General features: G+C 49.5%; 1 protein-coding gene across 3 annotated transcripts in view; it reads left to right on the plus strand.

Annotated features, from left to right (window-relative positions):
• Positions 1 to 12,171, plus strand: part of Dhx35 (DEAH-box helicase 35) — a 59,597-nt gene extending 47,426 nt beyond the window's left edge. For all 3 annotated transcript variants that reach the window (XM_052184167.1, XM_052184168.1, XM_052184169.1), the window contains 4 exons: positions 1,975 to 2,056; positions 4,590 to 4,661; positions 6,757 to 6,868; positions 11,092 to 12,171. In XM_052184167.1, coding sequence (XP_052040127.1) covers positions 1,975 to 2,056; positions 4,590 to 4,661; positions 6,757 to 6,868; positions 11,092 to 11,136 — 311 coding nt within the window. In that variant the 3' untranslated portion in view covers positions 11,137 to 12,171. The remainder of the gene's footprint in view (positions 1 to 1,974; positions 2,057 to 4,589; positions 4,662 to 6,756; positions 6,869 to 11,091) is intronic.
• Positions 12,172 to 19,066: the final 6,895 nt, after the last annotated feature.

Below are 19,066 nucleotides of genomic sequence, written 5' to 3' on the forward strand. Positions count from 1 at the left end.
AGATGGTCTAGTATGTAGCAGTGGCCCGGGCAGCCATTTGTGGAGTCCACAGGAGGTTGTACCGTGTCAGGGTCTCTGCATCCTGTCTTTATCTTCCTTTGTTTAAGGTCCTTAGTTTACAGAGGAACCAGGAGGTCCTGGGAGCAGTCATATGACCTTCTGGATATCATATAGCTTTGGCCAGTATGACCAGAGACCAGGAGCCTTCTAAGAAGTGACGCACTGAGTTCACTCAGCACTGTTGACATTTGCTGACGGTGTCTGCTAGGCCGGGCAGTGTTCTTGGTGTGTCATGCATTCGTTTGCATCGTGCTCAGCATTCTGGGAAATGTGTGTTATGTTTATCTCACATATAGAAGGGAAATAATGAGTAGGCTAAAGGTATCCTGTGGGAGTCAGGACCCAGGAAGTTCCGTTTCATTTTGATTTTATATAAAGAACAAGTGATTGAACAATGACAAAAACTTGATTCTCCCAGGCTTTATAAAGACAGACTGATGTTAGGCTGCAGGGCCTCTTAAAAGTGATGTATAGAAGCTTTGGTAACCATGGACGGCAATGGAAGTAGCAGACATAAATGTAGGGAAGGGGAGATTATCAGGGCTTGCCCAGGGTGCCATGTCAGGGTCATGGGCAGAAACAGGGCACTCAGTAGGGCTGCCAGCTGGAGAGCATCTGCCTAGAGTGCTGTCGCCTGCAGATGGATGACAGTCTCACTCCTGCGTCTACGTGCCTTCGCCTGTCATCCTCACTGCCCAGGGAAGGGCTGTGTCGGATTAAAGTCTTCCTAATAGGAAGAGTGGCGTGCTAAGGAGCGAGACGTCCTGAAGCTGAGGATTGAGGGTCATAATCCTTTATGAAGTGACCCCGAGAAGAAATCATGTTGTATATGGGATTCTGACCAGCTGGAGAGAGGCTGCATCTAGGCGGGTGGTGGGCAGAATGCAGGCTTGAGGCTTAGCAGCTCTGCTAGGAACTGTAGACAGTAATGATAGACAGACCAAGCAGTTCCCTGCAAATCAAAATGCATCTAGGCTAGAGAGAGCAGTGAGATGTGTTTTCCGCAGTTATGTAATTAAAAACTAAGTGTATTTTTAAATGGCTTTATTGAGCCCATTTGGCAGGTGAACAAAAGGTTAGAATATAAAATTCATCAAGAAAAAATAAAAACGCACAATTAGTAATTAAATTTATAAAAAATAAAAGAAAGTAGTCCCTCTTTGACCAAAATCTATGGAAAAGAATTCAGTAAAATGATTATACATACATACACATATATGTATGTATGTATGTATATTTGAGAATCCTGTAAGGCTACCACCTATATGGGGTATGTTTGTCCTTGTACTATACTTTACCAGAGCTGAGATAGGCATCCATAATCATTTTATGTATCACTGAGAAAATGGCTGTCACTGTGGCTATGTCTTGAGTGAATTAAAATGGCCCAGAGTTGGTGAAGTAGGGGGGTATTTTCAGCCATTAAAACATAATTCTCCCCTGCATGATAATTTAGAATCCATCTCATGGCTAGTGAGTGGAGATGCTTTATTCATGAAAGATGTGCTTGCTGTAACAATAGAAATGCCAGTTAAAAAGGAACAGAATGTTTGGAAGTGGTGGAGAATTGCAGAGTAGCTGACAACCAGAGACAGAGCAGTGTGCTTGCATGGTGTAGGGCTCCAGTGCTCTGAGTTCACAAACCATCAGTGGGTGGCTTCTTGGGTCCAGTCCTCTGTGGCCTGGGATTGAAGAGGCCCTAGACACAGGGGCAGACCTGTCTGCCTTGTCCTTAGCTGCTGCTGAGGAGGATGCCCGCTCAGAAGCTAGGCAATCATCAGACATGGGAGGCACAAGGCTGGGTTCAGGAGGGGAAGGGGAGCTGGGCCTGCCCTGTGCATCACAGCCTCCTTGGCATGCGGAGCGTGGGTCCAGGGCTGGGGCTCACCTGGTGTCTGTTACTGCCTTGTGTAGGTGATCCGGATCCGGTCCTGAGGTGCATCGTGTCAGGGTTCTTTGCAAATGCAGCACGGTTTCACTCCACAGGAGCATATCGGTAAGGAGACTCTGAGGTGACTTGGTGAAGGGGCCGGAAAGCTGCTGTGCAGAGGTGAAACCAAGCATCCTTTAGCTTGCATCACGCCTCCTTCCAAAGCTGAGTGAGGCTGGCTGCCCAGCTCTCAGCAGTTTCTCTGCTCTGGGAGCCTTACTACTCAGGGCGTCTACACAGTGATGGTGTTGGGATGACCGCGGCAGATCTGCGTTGCAGTGCGGGGTGCCACTAACTGAGAAGCCGTGCTCCCAGTGGGTTATTCTCCATCCTGCCCTCCATTTCTGTAGGATGCCAACAGTTTTTACTGTAAAAACTACAGCATAGTTTAGTCTGCTTTTCTCCAGGCTAAATGTCCTGGTTCTTGGAACTGTTACTTTGTTTCTTCTGTCCTTCTGGCCTGTTGTGGCCTTGTAACTTCTGCACCTGTTTAAGGCAGAGATGTTCTTGCTCCCACTTCTCATTTCCCACTGCTCCCAGGGGCTGACACCTGCCAGGCAAGTGCTCTACCCCTAGACTTCACCCTCGCTATGAAGTTTTCTGAGGTCTTCCTTCTCACTATGGCTGACCTAGAACTTGTGATCCCCCTGCCTCAGCTTCCCCCCATCCCCAGGAGTTGAGATTACAGGTGTGTGGCACCAAGACTAGCCACATTTTTGTCTTTAGCAAGGGAACACTTAAAGGTTTTCTTCTATTTCCCATGTGGATTTCTTCCATATATTATTTTTCTGTTAGCTTCCTCCCCTAACAATATTATCACTTGTTATTTGAGCTCAGATTCCTTTTTCTAGACACTACAGAATCTACTGAGCATTAAGGAAAAACAAATGTGTGCGTGTGTGTGTGTGTGTGTGTGCGCGCGCGCGCGCGTGCATGTGCATGTATGCATGTATGTTTTGCCTATATGTGTATTTGTGAATCCTGTGTGTGCTTGGTGTCCATAGAGGCCAGAGGGTGTTAAATCCCCTGTGACTAGAGTTACATATGAGCCACCATTTGGGTACTGGGAATTAAACTCTGGTCTTTTGGAAGATAAGCCAGTGCTCTTAATCTCTGAGTCATCTCTTCATCCCCCACTGAGCATTTTAATTTTGGCACCCATGTCTGCCCCATCTTCCTGGTGTGGCACTGTGAAGGTGGCAGCATAGCCTGTGGCCTCTCTCTGGTGTGCACGCTTACTCCAGACCACATGCTCCAGTCATGATCCCACGGTGCTCTTGCCCATTACACAAGCCCCGCCTCCACAAGGTTGAGCTCCTCCCCCGTGATGCTCCCTCTCGTCATTTTGATTGCCCCTCTTTCTTGACAAGTGTCAACTATTTCTGTGTGGGTAACATACAGTTATTTCATGGGCATCCTCAACAACAAGATGCTCCACTGCAGATTCCAGGTCAGCCATTCCTATGAAGTGAATTTATTGTTAGCCCACTACCATTTGACAGATAGTGGGACCCCAAATGCTGGTGATGATACACCAAGCCCCGTGTGAAATGACCATGTGTACTCAGTAAGTGACATTGTGGTCGCTAACATTTATGATCTGTTCATAAAAGTGTTTTATGGCTGTTTATTTTGCCATTTTTGAGTCAGATTGAACCAAATCTAATTTGGAATTAGAAATTCCAAATTCTACAGGAACTGGCTAGTGTGAGCTTGCTGGGTTCAGTCGCGGCTCCTTAGGGTCCTTCGTGTTTAGTGTCTGACTTTGGGCAGTAGGAAAGTCTGTTAAAACTCAAGAGTTTCTGTTGTGAAGGGATTATTCTGAACAGGAATTATCAGAGATAATTATTTGGAAAGGGAATCTGTAGAGGATAGACATGAACATCAATGTGGGTAGAGCATTTGTTCTCTTCCTGTGGGGACTAAGTGTCCACATTTGCTCCCCCCTCCCATACTGAGGATCAAGCCCAGGCCTTGCACATGTGAGGCAAGCCCTGTGCTGCTGAGCTAAACCTCACATCTTCTTATTTTATAGCAGGAGGCAAGTCTTGCTACATTGCCCAGTTGTCCCCAACCTGAACCTGAAATAGCTGACATTACATCTGTACCCCTCTGCTGGCCCACTTCCTTATTTTGCATGATTTATTCTTGGCTTCTAAGGTGGTGGTGGTTGTTGTGGTGGTGGCGGCGGCAGTATGTTTAGAACAGTGATTCTCAGCTTGTGGGTTGTGACCCCTTTGGGGGTCAAACAGCCCTTTCACAGGAGTCACATATTGGATATCCTGCATATTGGATATTTACATTATGATTCATGACAGGAGCAAAGTTACAATGATGAAGTAGCAACAAACAATTTTTATGGTTGGGGGGGTCACTACAGCATGAACAACTGTGTTAAAGGATTGTAGGATTAGGAAGGTTGAGAATCACTGCTCTAGAGAGTAGTGTCTTGTCCACATGAAATACTGTATTCATACACTTGAAGGGGAGGGGGTTGTATTAACACATTGTGGGAAAATACTCAAGTGTGTACAGTATTACAAGTTCTTACAGTAAGTGCATACAATGTGCTTCACACAGAATTCTTGTGTCTCACAAGGACTATCCGCGATGACCATGAGCTGCATATCCACCCTGCCTCAGTCCTCTATGCAGAGAAGCCACCCCGCTGGTAAGCCCCACCCACACCCCACATCCCTGCTCCCCACCTAGCTTGGCCCTGCAGTAGAAGTAAGCCCTGTTCATCTCTGGGTCCCCAAGCCTGGCCTAGACTTACAGCGCAGGTGCTCCCTCTGCTGTGCTCTCTTTGGTGTGCTGGGTTGCCAGGGTTTGTAGACCGACCCCCAGGTACTGCGAGCTGCCCCGCGCTGTGCTCAGTAAGATACTCTTAAAAATCTCCGTATCCTCACTTGTCCTCCCAACAAAATGCTTTGTTGGTGACAGAAGAATTGTGGGTTGGGGGCAACTTGGGCAAAGTTTGTCTCCTGCTAAAATAAAAGGTGTGACAAGGAACAACAAAGGTGCTCTGCCACCAGCTGCCACCACCGGCTAAAGGCTTTACTGCAGCAGACAAAGCATAGAGATGACTTAGAACCCTGCTGTGGTCATCACAGGCGAACAGATTGAAGTCAGTAGAGAAGCTTTTCTAAAGGGCTGTGGATTGCAGTGTGTGCCTTGTCATGGGCTGGCACTGAAGGCGCGGAAGCCAGGCTGTGCAGGTTCTCAAGGAGAGGCTAACCCTGTTCTGGACCTGGTGACTGGAATTTTTAGGCAGGGCCGAAAGACATCCACACCTAGGAAATAGGGTGGCATAGCCGTGGAAACATGGAGACCTTGGGGCCTGGGCCTGGGGTGACCAGGGTTGGGTTCATCTGCAGTGCTGGCTGGGAAGGCGGGGCCAGTGCAGCAGCAGAGGACAGCACTGATTGTGCTCTCACAAGTCACACAGTTACTCCTTCTAGGTCCCTGTCAATTTCAGCTTGTAGCTTGTGTTTGTTTGCAATTTCTAATTTATTTATATTGTGTTTTACGAAAATATGGATTGACAAAGGATTAGAAAATTTAAAGACAGGGCCACTTGGCTCTTTGGGAGCTGAAAGAACAGTGCTATGGGGAAAGAAAGGCAGGAGTGCGTGTGTGGTGAGCGTGGGAAGGAAGGAAGCCGGGAGTGGAGCACCATGGCGGGCCTTGTACCCTGCTCTGCGGACAGCAGCATCACAGAGCCATGCTGGAAATACAGGCTCTTGGGTCTCACCCAGCCCTCCTCAGTCAGAACTAGGGTGAGGCGGGGGCAGGGGAGGACTGTTTAAACAAGTCCTGGCAGTGTTTCTGATGTATTGACCAAGCTGTAAGCAGTCAGATCTAGAAGCTTCTTAGGCGGAGTGTGACAGTGGTGCTGGCTTTATAATGGGTCCTCTGCTGCCCTGAGAATACAGAAGTCCAGGAGGGACCCAAACTTCAGTGTGTGCCCCTTCCCCTCTCCATCTCCCTTTCCCTCCATCTCCACTCCCATCTTCTTTCCTGCTTCCCTCTTCCCTCCCTCCTCCCTCCCTCACCTCTTCCCTCTCTCCTTCCCTCCCTCCCTGAGTTGGGGTTGAGCCCCCAGCCTTGAACACGTTGGGAAGTTGCTGCATTCCCACCCTGCCTCTTCCTTCCACCAGCTCGGATTCCTTTGCTGGCCTTTGAGAGACAAACTGCGTGGCTTTTCTATTTATAGATAATTCTTCCCATAGTTCAGAAACTTGTGTTTACTCTATGGATTCCTGAGTCCAGGGCTTCGAAAACAGGGTCCTTGCTCTTTGGTTCATTACTTGCCCTAGATGAGTCTTTTTCCTCTTTAAGATATAACTATGTGCAGCGAAAGGCGGGTTTTGACAGATGTGCAACCTCCACGCCAAACTATAATTAAAATACTTTTGTTGCTCTGGACAGATCTTTTCTGTGTCTTTATAGTCATTTTCCAGTAACTTTCAGAGCAGTCAGGCCTTTGAGTCCACTTCTGTACTTTCTAATTAAGTCTTTTATGTTCTATTGAGAGTTCTGTAAGTGCAGGCCATGATCTAGAAAGGTCCTCTGTGGATAACTGGAGAGTCCTGGAATCCTACAGGTTGTAGAGTTGACTCGGAGACACACTGACCTCCCTGGGTCAGTGAGCAGCCACAGTGCCTGTGTGGAGGCGCACACGCGGATGAGACACACCTGTGGTGAGTGCAGAGGCGACTTGTGGGCCTTGTCATTGTGTGTCTCATGTTTATTCTCTGCTTCAGGGTTATCTACAATGAAGTCATACAGACCTCCAAGTATTACATGCGCGATGTGACCGCCATAGAGTCTGCCTGGCTGCTGGAGCTGGCTCCCCACTTCTATCAACAAGGAACGGTAGGGACGGACAGAACACGGCCCCAGACAGACAGCAGCCTCCTCAGTCTTAAGTCTGTGTGTGTTCATCAATAGTGCCCTAAATCATTCCCAGCATCCTCCAACACCCCTGCACACAGGGAGGTAAAATCATTACTGTACCCCAGAACCTCTTGGTGAAACCACCTTCACTGCCATCATAGGGAAGTGCAGCTAAAAACAAATCCTGCAACTTAGTAAGAAAAGGGCCAGGGTGGTTAAAACCCACCGTGCAGTCCACTGCATGCTCCCCGCAGCCCATTGCACTTTGGATAACAATAGATTGAAGGTTTCTGTTTTTCACTTCTGCAAAGATGGTTCATTCATTGCCCCAAAGTCCACGCATCCTTCTGACATGACTTAATTCAAAGATGGCCAGTCATGCTTGAAAGGTAAACTGGGCCACAGGCTGCCTGGCTGGGTGTGTGCCACAGACGGTTCAGTCTGTACTATGCTCTAACTAATTAATTTAATCAATTAACTTAATAAATTGAGTGAATTGCAATGGTAAGTTATTTAGTGTAATTAGTATGTGTGAGTGCGGGGCTGAAAGTTGAGCTTAGTACTTACAGACGACCGTAAGCTGCTGCCTTGACATTACAGATGACCATAGGCGCGCTGCCTTGACATTAGTTTCCCATAGTCCATTTTAATCTTGTTCCTTTTGAAAAGCTTATTTTACTGCTTTTCCAATTAGTGAATTTGTTGTTTTATTTTAAGTACTGTATTTTATTTCTTAATGGTCTTTTACACTCTGGACTCCTCATGGTTGATCTTGAATTAGTGTCACACTACTTAGCTGTGCTATAAGAAAACCTATACCAGGTCGTTGGCTTTTTACCAAACGGCTTTTGAGCTTTGTTGGCCAGTCTCTTATTTCTGCACACGTTTATACTGTACGTGGCAGTACGTGGTTGTTGTTTTTGAACAGTTAGTTTTGTCTACAACAGATTATGAAGTGTGGATCCTGCCTCGAGACCTTCCTTTGCTCCATCGTCAGTGCCATCTGTTGGGGGAACACCCCCTCTCCTTGATTGTTTGCAGGGGGACTGCTTCATTTTTATTTTTGAAGGACAGTTTTCCTTTCCAGACTTCTTCCTTGAATGAGTTTGTTGCTGTTTCTCATCTCTTGCATCTGTGTGCAGTGTCTCTGAGAGGCCATCGGCCATCTTCAGGCCGTCCTCTGTTTGCAGTGGGTCTTGTTTCAACCTTGTAGCTACTCTTGATGGTTTTTGTTTTTTGTTTTTTTCCTTTTCCAGACATTTGACCTGTTTCTTCATGTTACGACCTGTTCGCTATTAAGCTGTCTGAGGGATCTTGGGCACTTCGCTTTTCTTTTCTCTCTGTGTTCACACATTACTCCTACCTTTTTCTTCAGATCTTTGAATACATATACACACACTCACACACACACTCACACTCCACCCCTTACACACTCACACACACACTCACAAACTACACACACACACACACACACACACATACACACACATACACTCACACACATACATACACACACACAGACACGCGCACACACCCACTCCCACTTTACTACCGCTTTAGAAGCTACTCAACCCAGCATTGCTGTTGCTTCAGCCTTGATTGGATTTTGACTTTTCTTATAATCAGACACATTTTCAAGTTTCTCTTGTCTAGTAGTTTCGTGTGTGTGTGTGTGTGTGTGTGTGTGTGTGTGTGTATTTATGTTAGCTATTATAGGCACATAATATGTTTTATAGTTAAGAGAATCTGAAATTTCTTTTCATAGATGATGTCATTTTTTTCCAGCTAGTTAGAGTTTATAGGCACATAACTGGATTCTGCTGAGCCTTGATCTTTAATGGGGCAAGTCTTAGCCATATATGTAAGGCATGATCTTTTTCTTTTCTTCTTTTTCTTTTTTAATGTCTGGTCAAATGGCTAGGACTCTTGATGTCTGTGCACTGGTCCGTGAGCACTCTGCTGTTGATCTGTGTGCAGGCCTCCTGCATCTACCTTCAGTAATGGCTCTCTGCCATTCCTGGGAAGCCTTGGCCCCACATTTCAGCTTCTGTAATTACCTGATGTACTCTCTGCTCCAGTGCCCTATTCTGTGCATCTCAGCTCTCTCAGCAGCCCCGAACCCTCTTGCCTCCCGTGTTGTTTCCTATATAGAACTTATTTTTCTGTGTGAGAGTTTGGAGTTAAGCAGAGACCTGGGATATATGTAGTATATAGCAGCATGTTAGTCAGAAGTTTCTAGAGGGACAGGATTGATTGAGGGAATGAATAAATCAGTGTGTGTCCCTGTCTGTCTGTCCCATCCATCCATCCATCCATCCATCCATCCATCATCCATCCATTTGGTGTGGCCCAGATTAAAGGTGAAGTTTCTTACCTCAAAAGATCAGATTAAAAGTGGGCCTTCCCCCCACCCCTTGTAAAATGATTTAATTAAGAAAAATCCCTCAGGGATGCACCCAGCTGCTTGGGTTTAGGTTTAGTTTGTTCTAAATGTAGTCAATCGCTATAGCAGACACTCCCCTGTCATCGTTTTCAAGGACTTTGCCCATGGGTTTGGCTGCCATGTGTGTTAGAGCACGTGGTAGCCTTGTGTTCAGAGCCTAGCACCCAGAAGAAAAGGAGAAAGAAAGATTGAGCCCTGTCTTCTTTGTTTTCCAGTTGTTTATAAAAACTTGTTTCAGATGTTAGTCCAGATTTGCTGCTGTTCATAGCCCAGGGGAGATCTCAGTCCCATGTCTCCCTTAGGCACTGAATCCAAGCTGCCTGGAAAAGTTGGCAGAGTTAATCCAGTCCTGCTGGTGTGCTCCTTTAGCTACCAGAAAATCTGAGGCAGGAGGTTTGTGTGAGCCCATAAGGTGGAGACTACCCAGAAGGCCAGAGGAAGTCAGACTGCAGGCTCTGAGCGGAGAGCAGGGCTTGTGGCAGCAGCAGGCGCCTGCAGTTAGGCCAGCCCAGCAGTGGCCTGGCTTTTTGAGGCTCCTGGAGAGTAGACATGGCTGACAAACTGAGTTACTTTTCCTTCTCAGCTCAAAGTTAGTTTATTTAGGTTAAGGGGAAGATTGTGTCAGAACATGGAAAAAAATGACAGGGTCAGCAGCGATCTGTCTTCTCTCAGACAGCCTTTCCAGCGGTCACCTGCTGTGGTGAGTGTTGGGGAGGGCTGAGAGGCCTGTAGAAACCATCGGAATGACAGCCTCGTTGTTCGGTGGGGTGGGACAGCTTGGTATCCTTTCTGATTGAGGTCCAGAGGTAGAGCTGTTTCCTCAGGGACTCTCCAGATGCCCAGGGGCTGCCCATGCAGGGCAGGGCCACTGTGCTAGATGCAGCTCAGCCTCGGGTGGCAGCCTGCTCCTCCTGCACCTCCAGTGACCTTCCATCACTTGTTTTTTAAAGTCGCTTTCATGCCATAGAGGCCTGGAATGGCTCAAAGTGAACCTTGTTTATACCCGGCGTTCTTTCCAGAGAAGTGGACCAAAATGGCTCACAGGCAGACGGTATCATTGCCCATCCTGGATAAGGCTGCACACGTACAAGATTAGTTTAGAGTTGTGTCTGGAGCAGAACAGAGGGGAAAGAATCCAAAGAAGCAGCAAATGTAGAGATTCGCCTCAAGAGACCATTGTGACAGGAGCGATGCCTGACCCACTGTGTGAGGAGGGCCTATGCTTGCCCATCCTGGAGTCTGCCATTTCCTTAGACCTGGGCCTGCCACTCTGTCAGGACATGTCGTCGTTGGTGGCATGCTGTTTTCTTCCAGGGCTGTCGGTTCCCTGGGGAACTGTGAGGTCGTGTTGGGTATGCTAGGACATGGGGCGTGGCACTAGCAGTTGGATGTGAGCATCCTCTGGGGAAGAGCTCCTGAGTGCTGGCTTGACTCAGCTTTGGGTTTGTGCCTCCCTGGCTCACACTGATGGATGTCAGGATCCCTCAGTTGGTGAGGAGAGGTCCCTGGTTAGGAGCTATGTTCATATATTCTGCCTCAAATATTTGTTTGAGCACTTGCACTAATTTGGCTTTATGATAAAGAGTTCTTATCCCTCAGTCCTGTCTGCTGATGCCTGTGTGATGTCAGGAAGTGGCACGTGTGTCTTTACTTGTCTCCTCTTCTGCAGTTGGGCACAGCCTTCCTTGGGAAGGTGTGGGCTCGGCTGGAGCCTGCGTTCCCTGTCACCACCCCAGTGATGTCTCCTTTTCTCTTGCAGCACCTGTCTCTGAAAGCCAAAAGGGCCAAGGTCCAGGACCAGTGAGTGGAGCTCAGCAGTGGCCTCTCCCTCCTTCCTTCCTGTCGTCTCTGGCACCAGCTCCGGTGGAACCGGCAGACACTGTGCTGTGGCCTGCACCCTGCTCATTGGCCCCCCCGTCTGCTCCCCTCAGCATTTGTCATCCTCACTGGGCCCAGAGGAGTCTGTGCATGGCCAGCGTTCTGCACTGCACGTCGGTCGGTCGGCCAAGCAGGAGCTGGCTGGGCCGTGCTCTGAGCCCTGTCCTCACTCCAGCAGGCCCAGTCCTGGACAGCTCTGGTGAGGAACGGGAGCTGCTGAAGGCTGCGGCCTGTGTAGACACGGCTCTCTTGGCCTCCTGTGTCGTCCCTGCTGTGGCTACAGTTGTTGACCTCTGAGGCCAGCTGCTGCTCTGTGCGTTAAGTATAAAAGGAAATGCTGGGCATTTCCATCAAGATCACCAAAGGCGTGCGAGGCGCGGGGCCTTCCACACGAAGCAGCTTCTCTCTTCCCTCTGCCCATGCGCCTGCTTATCTGCAGTGAGGGACTTAGTGCAGGGACGGGGGCCACTTCCTTGTTAGCCACTTGCTTTGCAAGTGGGCTTAGCTTTTTCTCAGAGCTTGATGCCATAGCTTGGTGCCAGTGGCTGGGCACCAGGAAACGCCCATCAACCTCGGCCCATGAGGCTTCTCTTTAGCAGGAACTCACTACAGTTTAGACGACCTAAACTCGTGTAGCTCAGGAACATAACTCTTGTACTTTAATCTTTGTTCGTTTGCTTGCATTCTTGCAAGAACACAGGCAGCTTCCGGGCTCTGTCCCCACTGCACCAGGGTTGCCTTGCAGTGACAGCAATGGCACGCCAGCACACGACAAGACACTCTCCCGTACTGTTTCAATGATGTTTATTTTAAAACCGTAGCTTGAAAGTTTATTTTTGTACTGGTCTTAGTTTGGATGTGTCACTTTTGGCACCAAACTTATGTCATTTTTATTTCCATTTTATAAATGTGTAAATAGCTGTGGTAAGTTGTTAAAACATAGTAAATATTTCTACCTGAGGGGACGTGTTTCTCTTGTCTGTGGTCTCTTGTGGTCTGGTTTAAGATGGTCCAACTGATTATCACAGGTGAGGCCTGACAGTGCCTGAGGTACTGAGGCTGCCTTGTTTAGCAGCCGGGGGTGGGCGGCCCTGGGCACACCTGAAGGTGGGCCTGTGTCCTGACCATGCGTCTCAGTGCTCTCAGACTGTATTATAGCAGAGTGTGGGCATTGTCTAAAGGAAGAACTGAGGAGTCTGATCTCAGCAGCTGGGGGCTGCCTGCTGTTTATTACTGTCTGTCATTGGTGTGTGCCGGTACATAGAGAGGCACTTTTGGAGCCAGAGGTTAACCTTGGGTCAGTTCTCAGAAACAGACCACCCTATTTTTGAGACAAAGTCTCTCACTGGGGCCTGGGGTTCACCTATTCAGTGATCTCCAGGGCCTCCCTCCCCCGGTTTGCCTCCTCAGAACTGGGATTACAGTCTGTACGCCACACCTAGCTTTTACATGGCTTTGTGGAATCCAACTCAGGTCATCTGGCTTGTGTTGTAAGCGTCAGAGAGCCACCTCCCAGCCTCTTTCTCTTATTTTTTTATTTTGAAAACGTATTTTTTTTCTTATGTGTTGGATTGTTTTGCTTGCATGTTTATGTGCATGTCTGGCGACCATAGAGAAACAAGTATTTTTAAAGCCTGATATGTTTTAAGTGTTGTAGTAGATGGGAGAAAGTAGAGGAACTAGGCCCTCAAATTTGAGGCCACAGATCTCAAATAGGAGGTGTGCTCTATGGAGGAGAGCAGGTGGAAGCAAGCCACCTTCTCTCGCCACGTCTGTTGTAGTGTGCATGGTCCCAAGTGCCTGGTCTGCTCCAGAGCCCTCCATCTGGACAGCGGAGGGCTGCCTGCCTTCCGGCTTGTGTCCTCCGCTGCCCTGTGTAATAGCCCTTTCTGGATGGAGGTGCCCCTCACTGCCATGAGATCTGCAGGTACAGAGTCTGGGGACCGTGGCCCCACAGCCACCTTCCTGAAGGTGGGCCTGTGTCCTGCTCCATGAGTGGTTTTCCTGTGGATTGAAACCCCGGCTTGTGTGGTTCCTGAGGCCATCAGCACATGTTGCTCGAGCCCTTGGACTGTGTACATGGTGGTGTGGGCTACGAGAGTGGAGATGCTTGTCTACAGAGAGCTGGAGAGTGGACCAGAAGGGCCACAGTATGATGGCGATACTGGGTGTGGTTTATTTATGTATTTTATTATTATTTTATAATGTTGTTGGGGAAAAATAAATGCCAACAACCTTACATCAGCCAACCAATTAAAAACCAATACATAATGCAAACAAAACCAGGGCGAAGTCCCAGAGCCTGGAAACTGCTGGGTGTGGGCTGTGGACTGTGGGCCAGCTAGCATCGACACTGTGTCAGCGCTACTGAAATGCGGTCCAGTGCTGAGCAGATAGGTTTCCAGTGGACCGAGAGCAGTGTGGGACCGTTGGTTCCTCTCGAGAGAAGTTCCTGTTACCTGCTCTCAGGTCCGTGTCTTCCCAGCAGGGTCAGGTTGAAGATTCCGTGTTCAGTGCCATAACTAGGCTTCCCTCAGCTTCTGACTTGTGGCGAAGCAAATGGGAGAACTCCAGTCAGCTTTCCGTTGAAGTTTCTTAAGTCATGAGAACTGTAGGAAGACGTTCATTTTCAGCAGCGTAGCTGGACTTTGCTAACAGGTGTCCTAAGAGGACTCTGTAGTCCCCAGGCCCCCAGTCTTTGCTCTCTCCAGTGAGTTGGTCTACTGTGGACTGAGTCATGGAGCGACACCTCCTGGGTGGTTTCGAATGTGCTCAGGCCAGCTTTCCTTGTGGCTCCCAGGTCCCTAAGCCTCCAGCTTCTGCATATGCAGTTACATTCTTAACTGCTGGTGTCTCTACAGAGGGAGTAGGGATGTGGTTAATCCCAAGAGTTTCCACAGCCAGAAGGAAGACCCAGTACTGCCTACTGCTTCAGGCTGCTGAGGCCTTGTAGTGCCCTAGTCATTGGCTTTGAATCCAAAGCTCCCTGCTCACCATTGGTCTTATTTGCTGGGTGAGTCAGCACTTGATCCGAAGGCAGCCAGAGCTCCTGTCTGCATCCTGCCCACTGCGGTGGCCCCTGCATTTGGATACCTGGAACCCTAAGGGAAGTATTGGCTGATAGGAACTACATACTTAAAAAATTGCTCCCCCACCCCATTCTAATCTGGGTCTTCAATCTATTTTTACTATGTGTGCGTGTGCGTGTGTGTGTGTGTGTGTGTGTGTGTGTGTGTGTGTGTGCAGCAGGGCACATGTGTGGAGGTCAGAGGAAAACAGTGTTGGTCCTTACCTTACCTTGCTTGCCAGGCTAGCTGACCTGCAAGCCTCCGGGGATTCTCCTGTCCCCGTGTTCCCCAGGTTCATCTCCCCGCAGGATTGCCAATCGACACACAATATCCTGGAAGCTTTATGTGGGTTCTGAGGTTCTGAACCCAGTCCTCAGGCTTCAGGGGCAAACATGCTCACCTCCTGAGCCACCTCCCAGGCCTCGTTACCCTGCTTTAAGTCTCAGGCGCGTGGGGAGTGCTCTGCCCCTCGGCTGCTGTCTTTACCTCCCCCCCCCCAACTTCTGTGTCATTTCCCTGTAGGATGAAGTTTTCAATAAAAGAATATGGTTATTAGAATTATTTTTTAACAAATATTCTTCTGTTACATTTATTTTAGCTGGTAGGTCTTTTGTACTCTCATTTGTTTCTTTTATTGGAACACTGAAGTACAGAAAGGGTCTCTATAGTTTTTTTTCATGGCCCTGTAAATATTTTGTTCCATTTAGTATGTGGGATTTGAACCAGCAGTTCACTTCCCAATTTCTCTTTACCCTCTCTCTTCTGTCTTAGCTGAGCCGGCTTTAGGAATTGGCAGGGGCCTGCATGGAGGTCCAGAAGCTGGAAGCTGGCACCTGCAGCAGGGTGACCCTGCCAAGGGTTAGGCGTCAGGAGCACACACCGTGTTCCTGCAAGTCAGCGAAAGATGACCTCAGTAGGAAATGGGCGAAAGGCTAAGCAAGCGGCTCATACAGCCTGATCCGGAGACCAGAAAACCAGGAGTTGCGCCACCACCAGAGAGCCATGCTAAGACAGCCATTGCATCCCTGGGCATGGTCAGTCAGCAGACTGTCACAGCCTGTGTGTGGGCAGAATGGAGGCCACTGTGCTGGCGCTAATCATAATCAGCACATCTCAGCAAGCGCATCCCTGTGGGCTCAGAGTGCCCGCCTCTGGTACATTTCTACTGCACCCTCCCAGAGTCCGCAGCAGGTGTGTGGCGGGGTGCTCCCCACAGAGTGACTGGTGGTCGGGGGAGGGTGTGCAGGGGCGATAGAGAGGATGACACTGAGCCATGCTGTGAAGTACGCTTTCACTCTGCATACAGTAGAAGACTTGGAAACAGCTGAGTGAGAGCCAGTGAGAGACAGATGTGACAGACGGAGAACACAGGCCCATCAAGGGCGCTGCCGAGATTGTAGAGGAAGGGACATAGCAGGGAGAACCAAGTCCGGGGACAGGAATGCTAAGACCAAACAAGTGCATGGAAGGGGGGCCTCTTGGGGCTGGAGAGATGACTCACTGGGTAATCGCTGTGCTTAGATCCCAGCACTCACATGAAAAACTGGGCAGGGTTCACTCAGGCCTGTAACCCCAGTGCTATGCCGGGTGGGGACAGGAAGACTGTTAGGGTTTATGGGCCATCGGGAGCCCACTTTCTCTGGTCCACGTGCAGACAGCTGTACATGTGGTCTGTACGTGTGGTCGTGTGCACTTGCCTGCAAACAGGGCATGCACAACCCCCTGCCCCTGCTCATCTGGAAGGAGACATGCATTTGAAGGAGCACACCTTCCTTCTGACCTGTGGGCTAGGAGATCATGGGATTGGCTTCAGTGGTCTCTTTGCTCCTGAATCACTCACTGTTCAGTTAGGGGCTGGAGAGATGGCTCAGTGGTTAAGAGCACTGTCTGCGCTTCCAAAGGTCCTAGGTTCAATTTCCGGCAACCACGTGGTGGCTCACAACCAGAATTTCATAATAAATTGAGTAGTGTCTGCCCCGTGCCTAGGTTGGTCATCTTCATGGTCAGCTTGATGAAGCTGGGAACCATGTGCATGCCCTACTACGCCTGTGTGGGCATCTCCAGATGGCTTTAACTGAGGGAGAAAGGCCCACCTAAATGACGGTGGGGACATCCCGTGGACCGGGAGTCCCAGACTGAATAAGAAGGAGAAAGGGCTGTGGACAAGCACAGATGTTCATCCCTCCACTCCCTGACAGGATGCGTCTTGCCCCCACTGGCATGCCTTTACCCACAGGCTGAGTCACGCCTTTCCTAAGTCTGTCCAGTATTTCATCCCAGCAAGGAGAGTAGCAGTGGTCAGAAGTCCTGGGTGTAAGTCCCAGCCAGCCAGTTCCTTTGTGAACCTGGGCTCCACACTGTTTCTCTTTGGGTCAGGTTTCTGTCAGGTGAGGGTGACAGTATTAACTTCCCCTTCTTCCATTGCCTCTGGTGCTACATTGAGTTCTAGAAGTCCTGGCCCCGAGTTTGCTCAGTAGGTAAGACTACTCCCTGCTACCTCTAAGCCCAGCTGTATCCTAGAAGGCCACCGCTGTCCTCCTCTATGGAGAAAAGGCATCCAGGAGAGGATCAGCTGCAGTGATGGGCCATCCAGCTGGGCGGAAGCTAGAGCTAATGGGCTGAGCAGAGAGAGGAATATGTCTGGGAGGGGTTTCCAGGGGCCCATAGTGGGGCCCCCTGGTCCGTGCTATTATGACACCAGATCCCCGGGCAAGTGGTAGCTTCAGGACACGCTCACTTAGACACATTAAGGCCCCAGGAACAAGCCTGGTATGTAGTTACTCTTAAAGTCTATCTGGTCATACACATTCATACTTAGCATACTAAGTGTTACACGCGCGCGCGCGCACACACACACACACACACGCACACATACACACACACACACACACACACACACACACACACACACACACAGTGCACTCACTCTTCCTGGCATTCAGATAAAATGTTCCTGTGTAGTAGGCCTGAGAGAAACAGCCCTGCCCCCATGGCACTTACATGCTGGATCAGGCTTCAGCCCCTCCTTCCCAGGGATGTGGAGGTTCTGATCCCACCCCAGTTTCCATCCACCCATAGCTCAGCGGCTGATGCTGCAGAGCGGCACTGTGCTGCCCTCTGCTGGCCAATAGGAGTCCCACCCCAGTTTCCATCCACCCACTAGCTCAGCTTCTGATGCTGCAGAGTGGCACTGTGCTGCCCTCTGCTGGCCAATAAGAGTCACTACAGGTCTCACTAGTTTTGGTCCCTTTTCTAGCAATCTGGCTGAGCCGGTACGGAGGGACAGAGGCAGCTAAGGAACTAAGTCCCCTTTATTGCATTCATGCTTGTCGCCCCTCCCTTGGTTGTAAGTATTCAGTTTTAGAAATAGCGTTGTCAGCGTGAGGACCTGAGTTTACCCCCAGAACCTGTGTGTGTGCGTGTGTGTGTGTGTGTGTGTGTGTGTGTGTGAATATGCTAGGTGCGGTGGTACAAAACTACTAGGGCTAATCCATCCTAATTGCTTAGCTCCAGGTTCACAAGAGATAGTCTCTAAGGAGGTGGACAGTATTCTGAGGATAAATACTTGCCCTCTGACCTTCATGCGTGCCCATCCACACACGCACACGTGCACATACATGTGAGAAGCTGGGGCCAAGGAAGTCAAACCATGTTGTCACTTGAGGCATCTCCCAGCTCCCCTTCTACAGCACCCCCTCGCAGCCATCCACGGTTGCATCTGGTCCGAGGCAATTCTTCTCGACCACCTTTTTATCCGCAGGCACAGGGGGACCACCAGTTCTGAGCTCCAGCTGGGAGCATCAGGGCTTGGAGGGAACCTGGCACAAGTTTCAGGAGCCAGCTTGTTCAGAACGCAAGGCCAGCATGGAGAGATGCCCCTGGTGCCTGCACATGCTGTGTTTTGAAGAACAGCTGCCGACTCCCCAGTGGCTTCCATGAAGAGTAGAGACAGTCTATCATCCTTCTCTGGGTCTTGCAGGCTTGCTACTGTTTTGATTCATGGAGGGATGTCAAGTGATGCTGTCATGTGACTGGGTCACAAAAGGTCATTGCTAGGACACCAAGCCACTCCCAAGCCAGCCAGTAATACACTACTAGAATGTTGGCAAGACCAGTCTCAGAAGAACTCAACTTTAACCATGCTTTCCTGCCCAGGAGCTAGAATGTCACTCTGGAAGTGGATCCCACCCAGTCCTTTCAAATCCAGCCTGATTGGTTCTCCTCAGGCAGGACACTCATCCTACTGCCACTGTCTAATTCCTGACCATCTATGACAGTGACAAAATGTTTTGTGCCGCCAAATTTTGGGGTGCAATGTAGGGCAAGAATCGAGAGGGACATCAAGCTGGTGTAGGTCACTAGGCCTGGAACCATAGGGGTGGGGTCACCCCTGGCTAACCAGCCCAGAGCTGAGGGGCAGCATCCTGGGTAACTCCTAGTCTCATTCTTGGGCTGTCAGTCTGCACAAGCCAGGCATACCCTGATGTGAAAGCACAATTCTGTGCAACAGCCAGGCCCTCTGAAAGCTCTTCCAGGTCAAAGCGACACGCTGGCATCTGGGGTTGCAGAAAATGTCCACGGACAACTCAGGGCAGGTGCAGCTCTGGTCGAGGCTTTCCGCACAGCTGCTTTTCCTATGCCAGGCCCTCTAGTGTTGCTCAATATGGATGCAGCATGGATGCCCTGGGCATGCACTGCACCCAGAGGCCAGCAGGGGTCGCTGGCACTCCGTGTTTGTGCATCTGGAGCTGCATCATTTAGAAGCCAGACTTGGTTTACCACCCAAGA

The sequence above is a fragment of the Apodemus sylvaticus genome, chromosome 5, assembly GCF_947179515.1.
Source record: "Apodemus sylvaticus chromosome 5, mApoSyl1.1, whole genome shotgun sequence".
Taxonomy (NCBI): Eukaryota; Metazoa; Chordata; class Mammalia; order Rodentia; family Muridae; genus Apodemus; species Apodemus sylvaticus.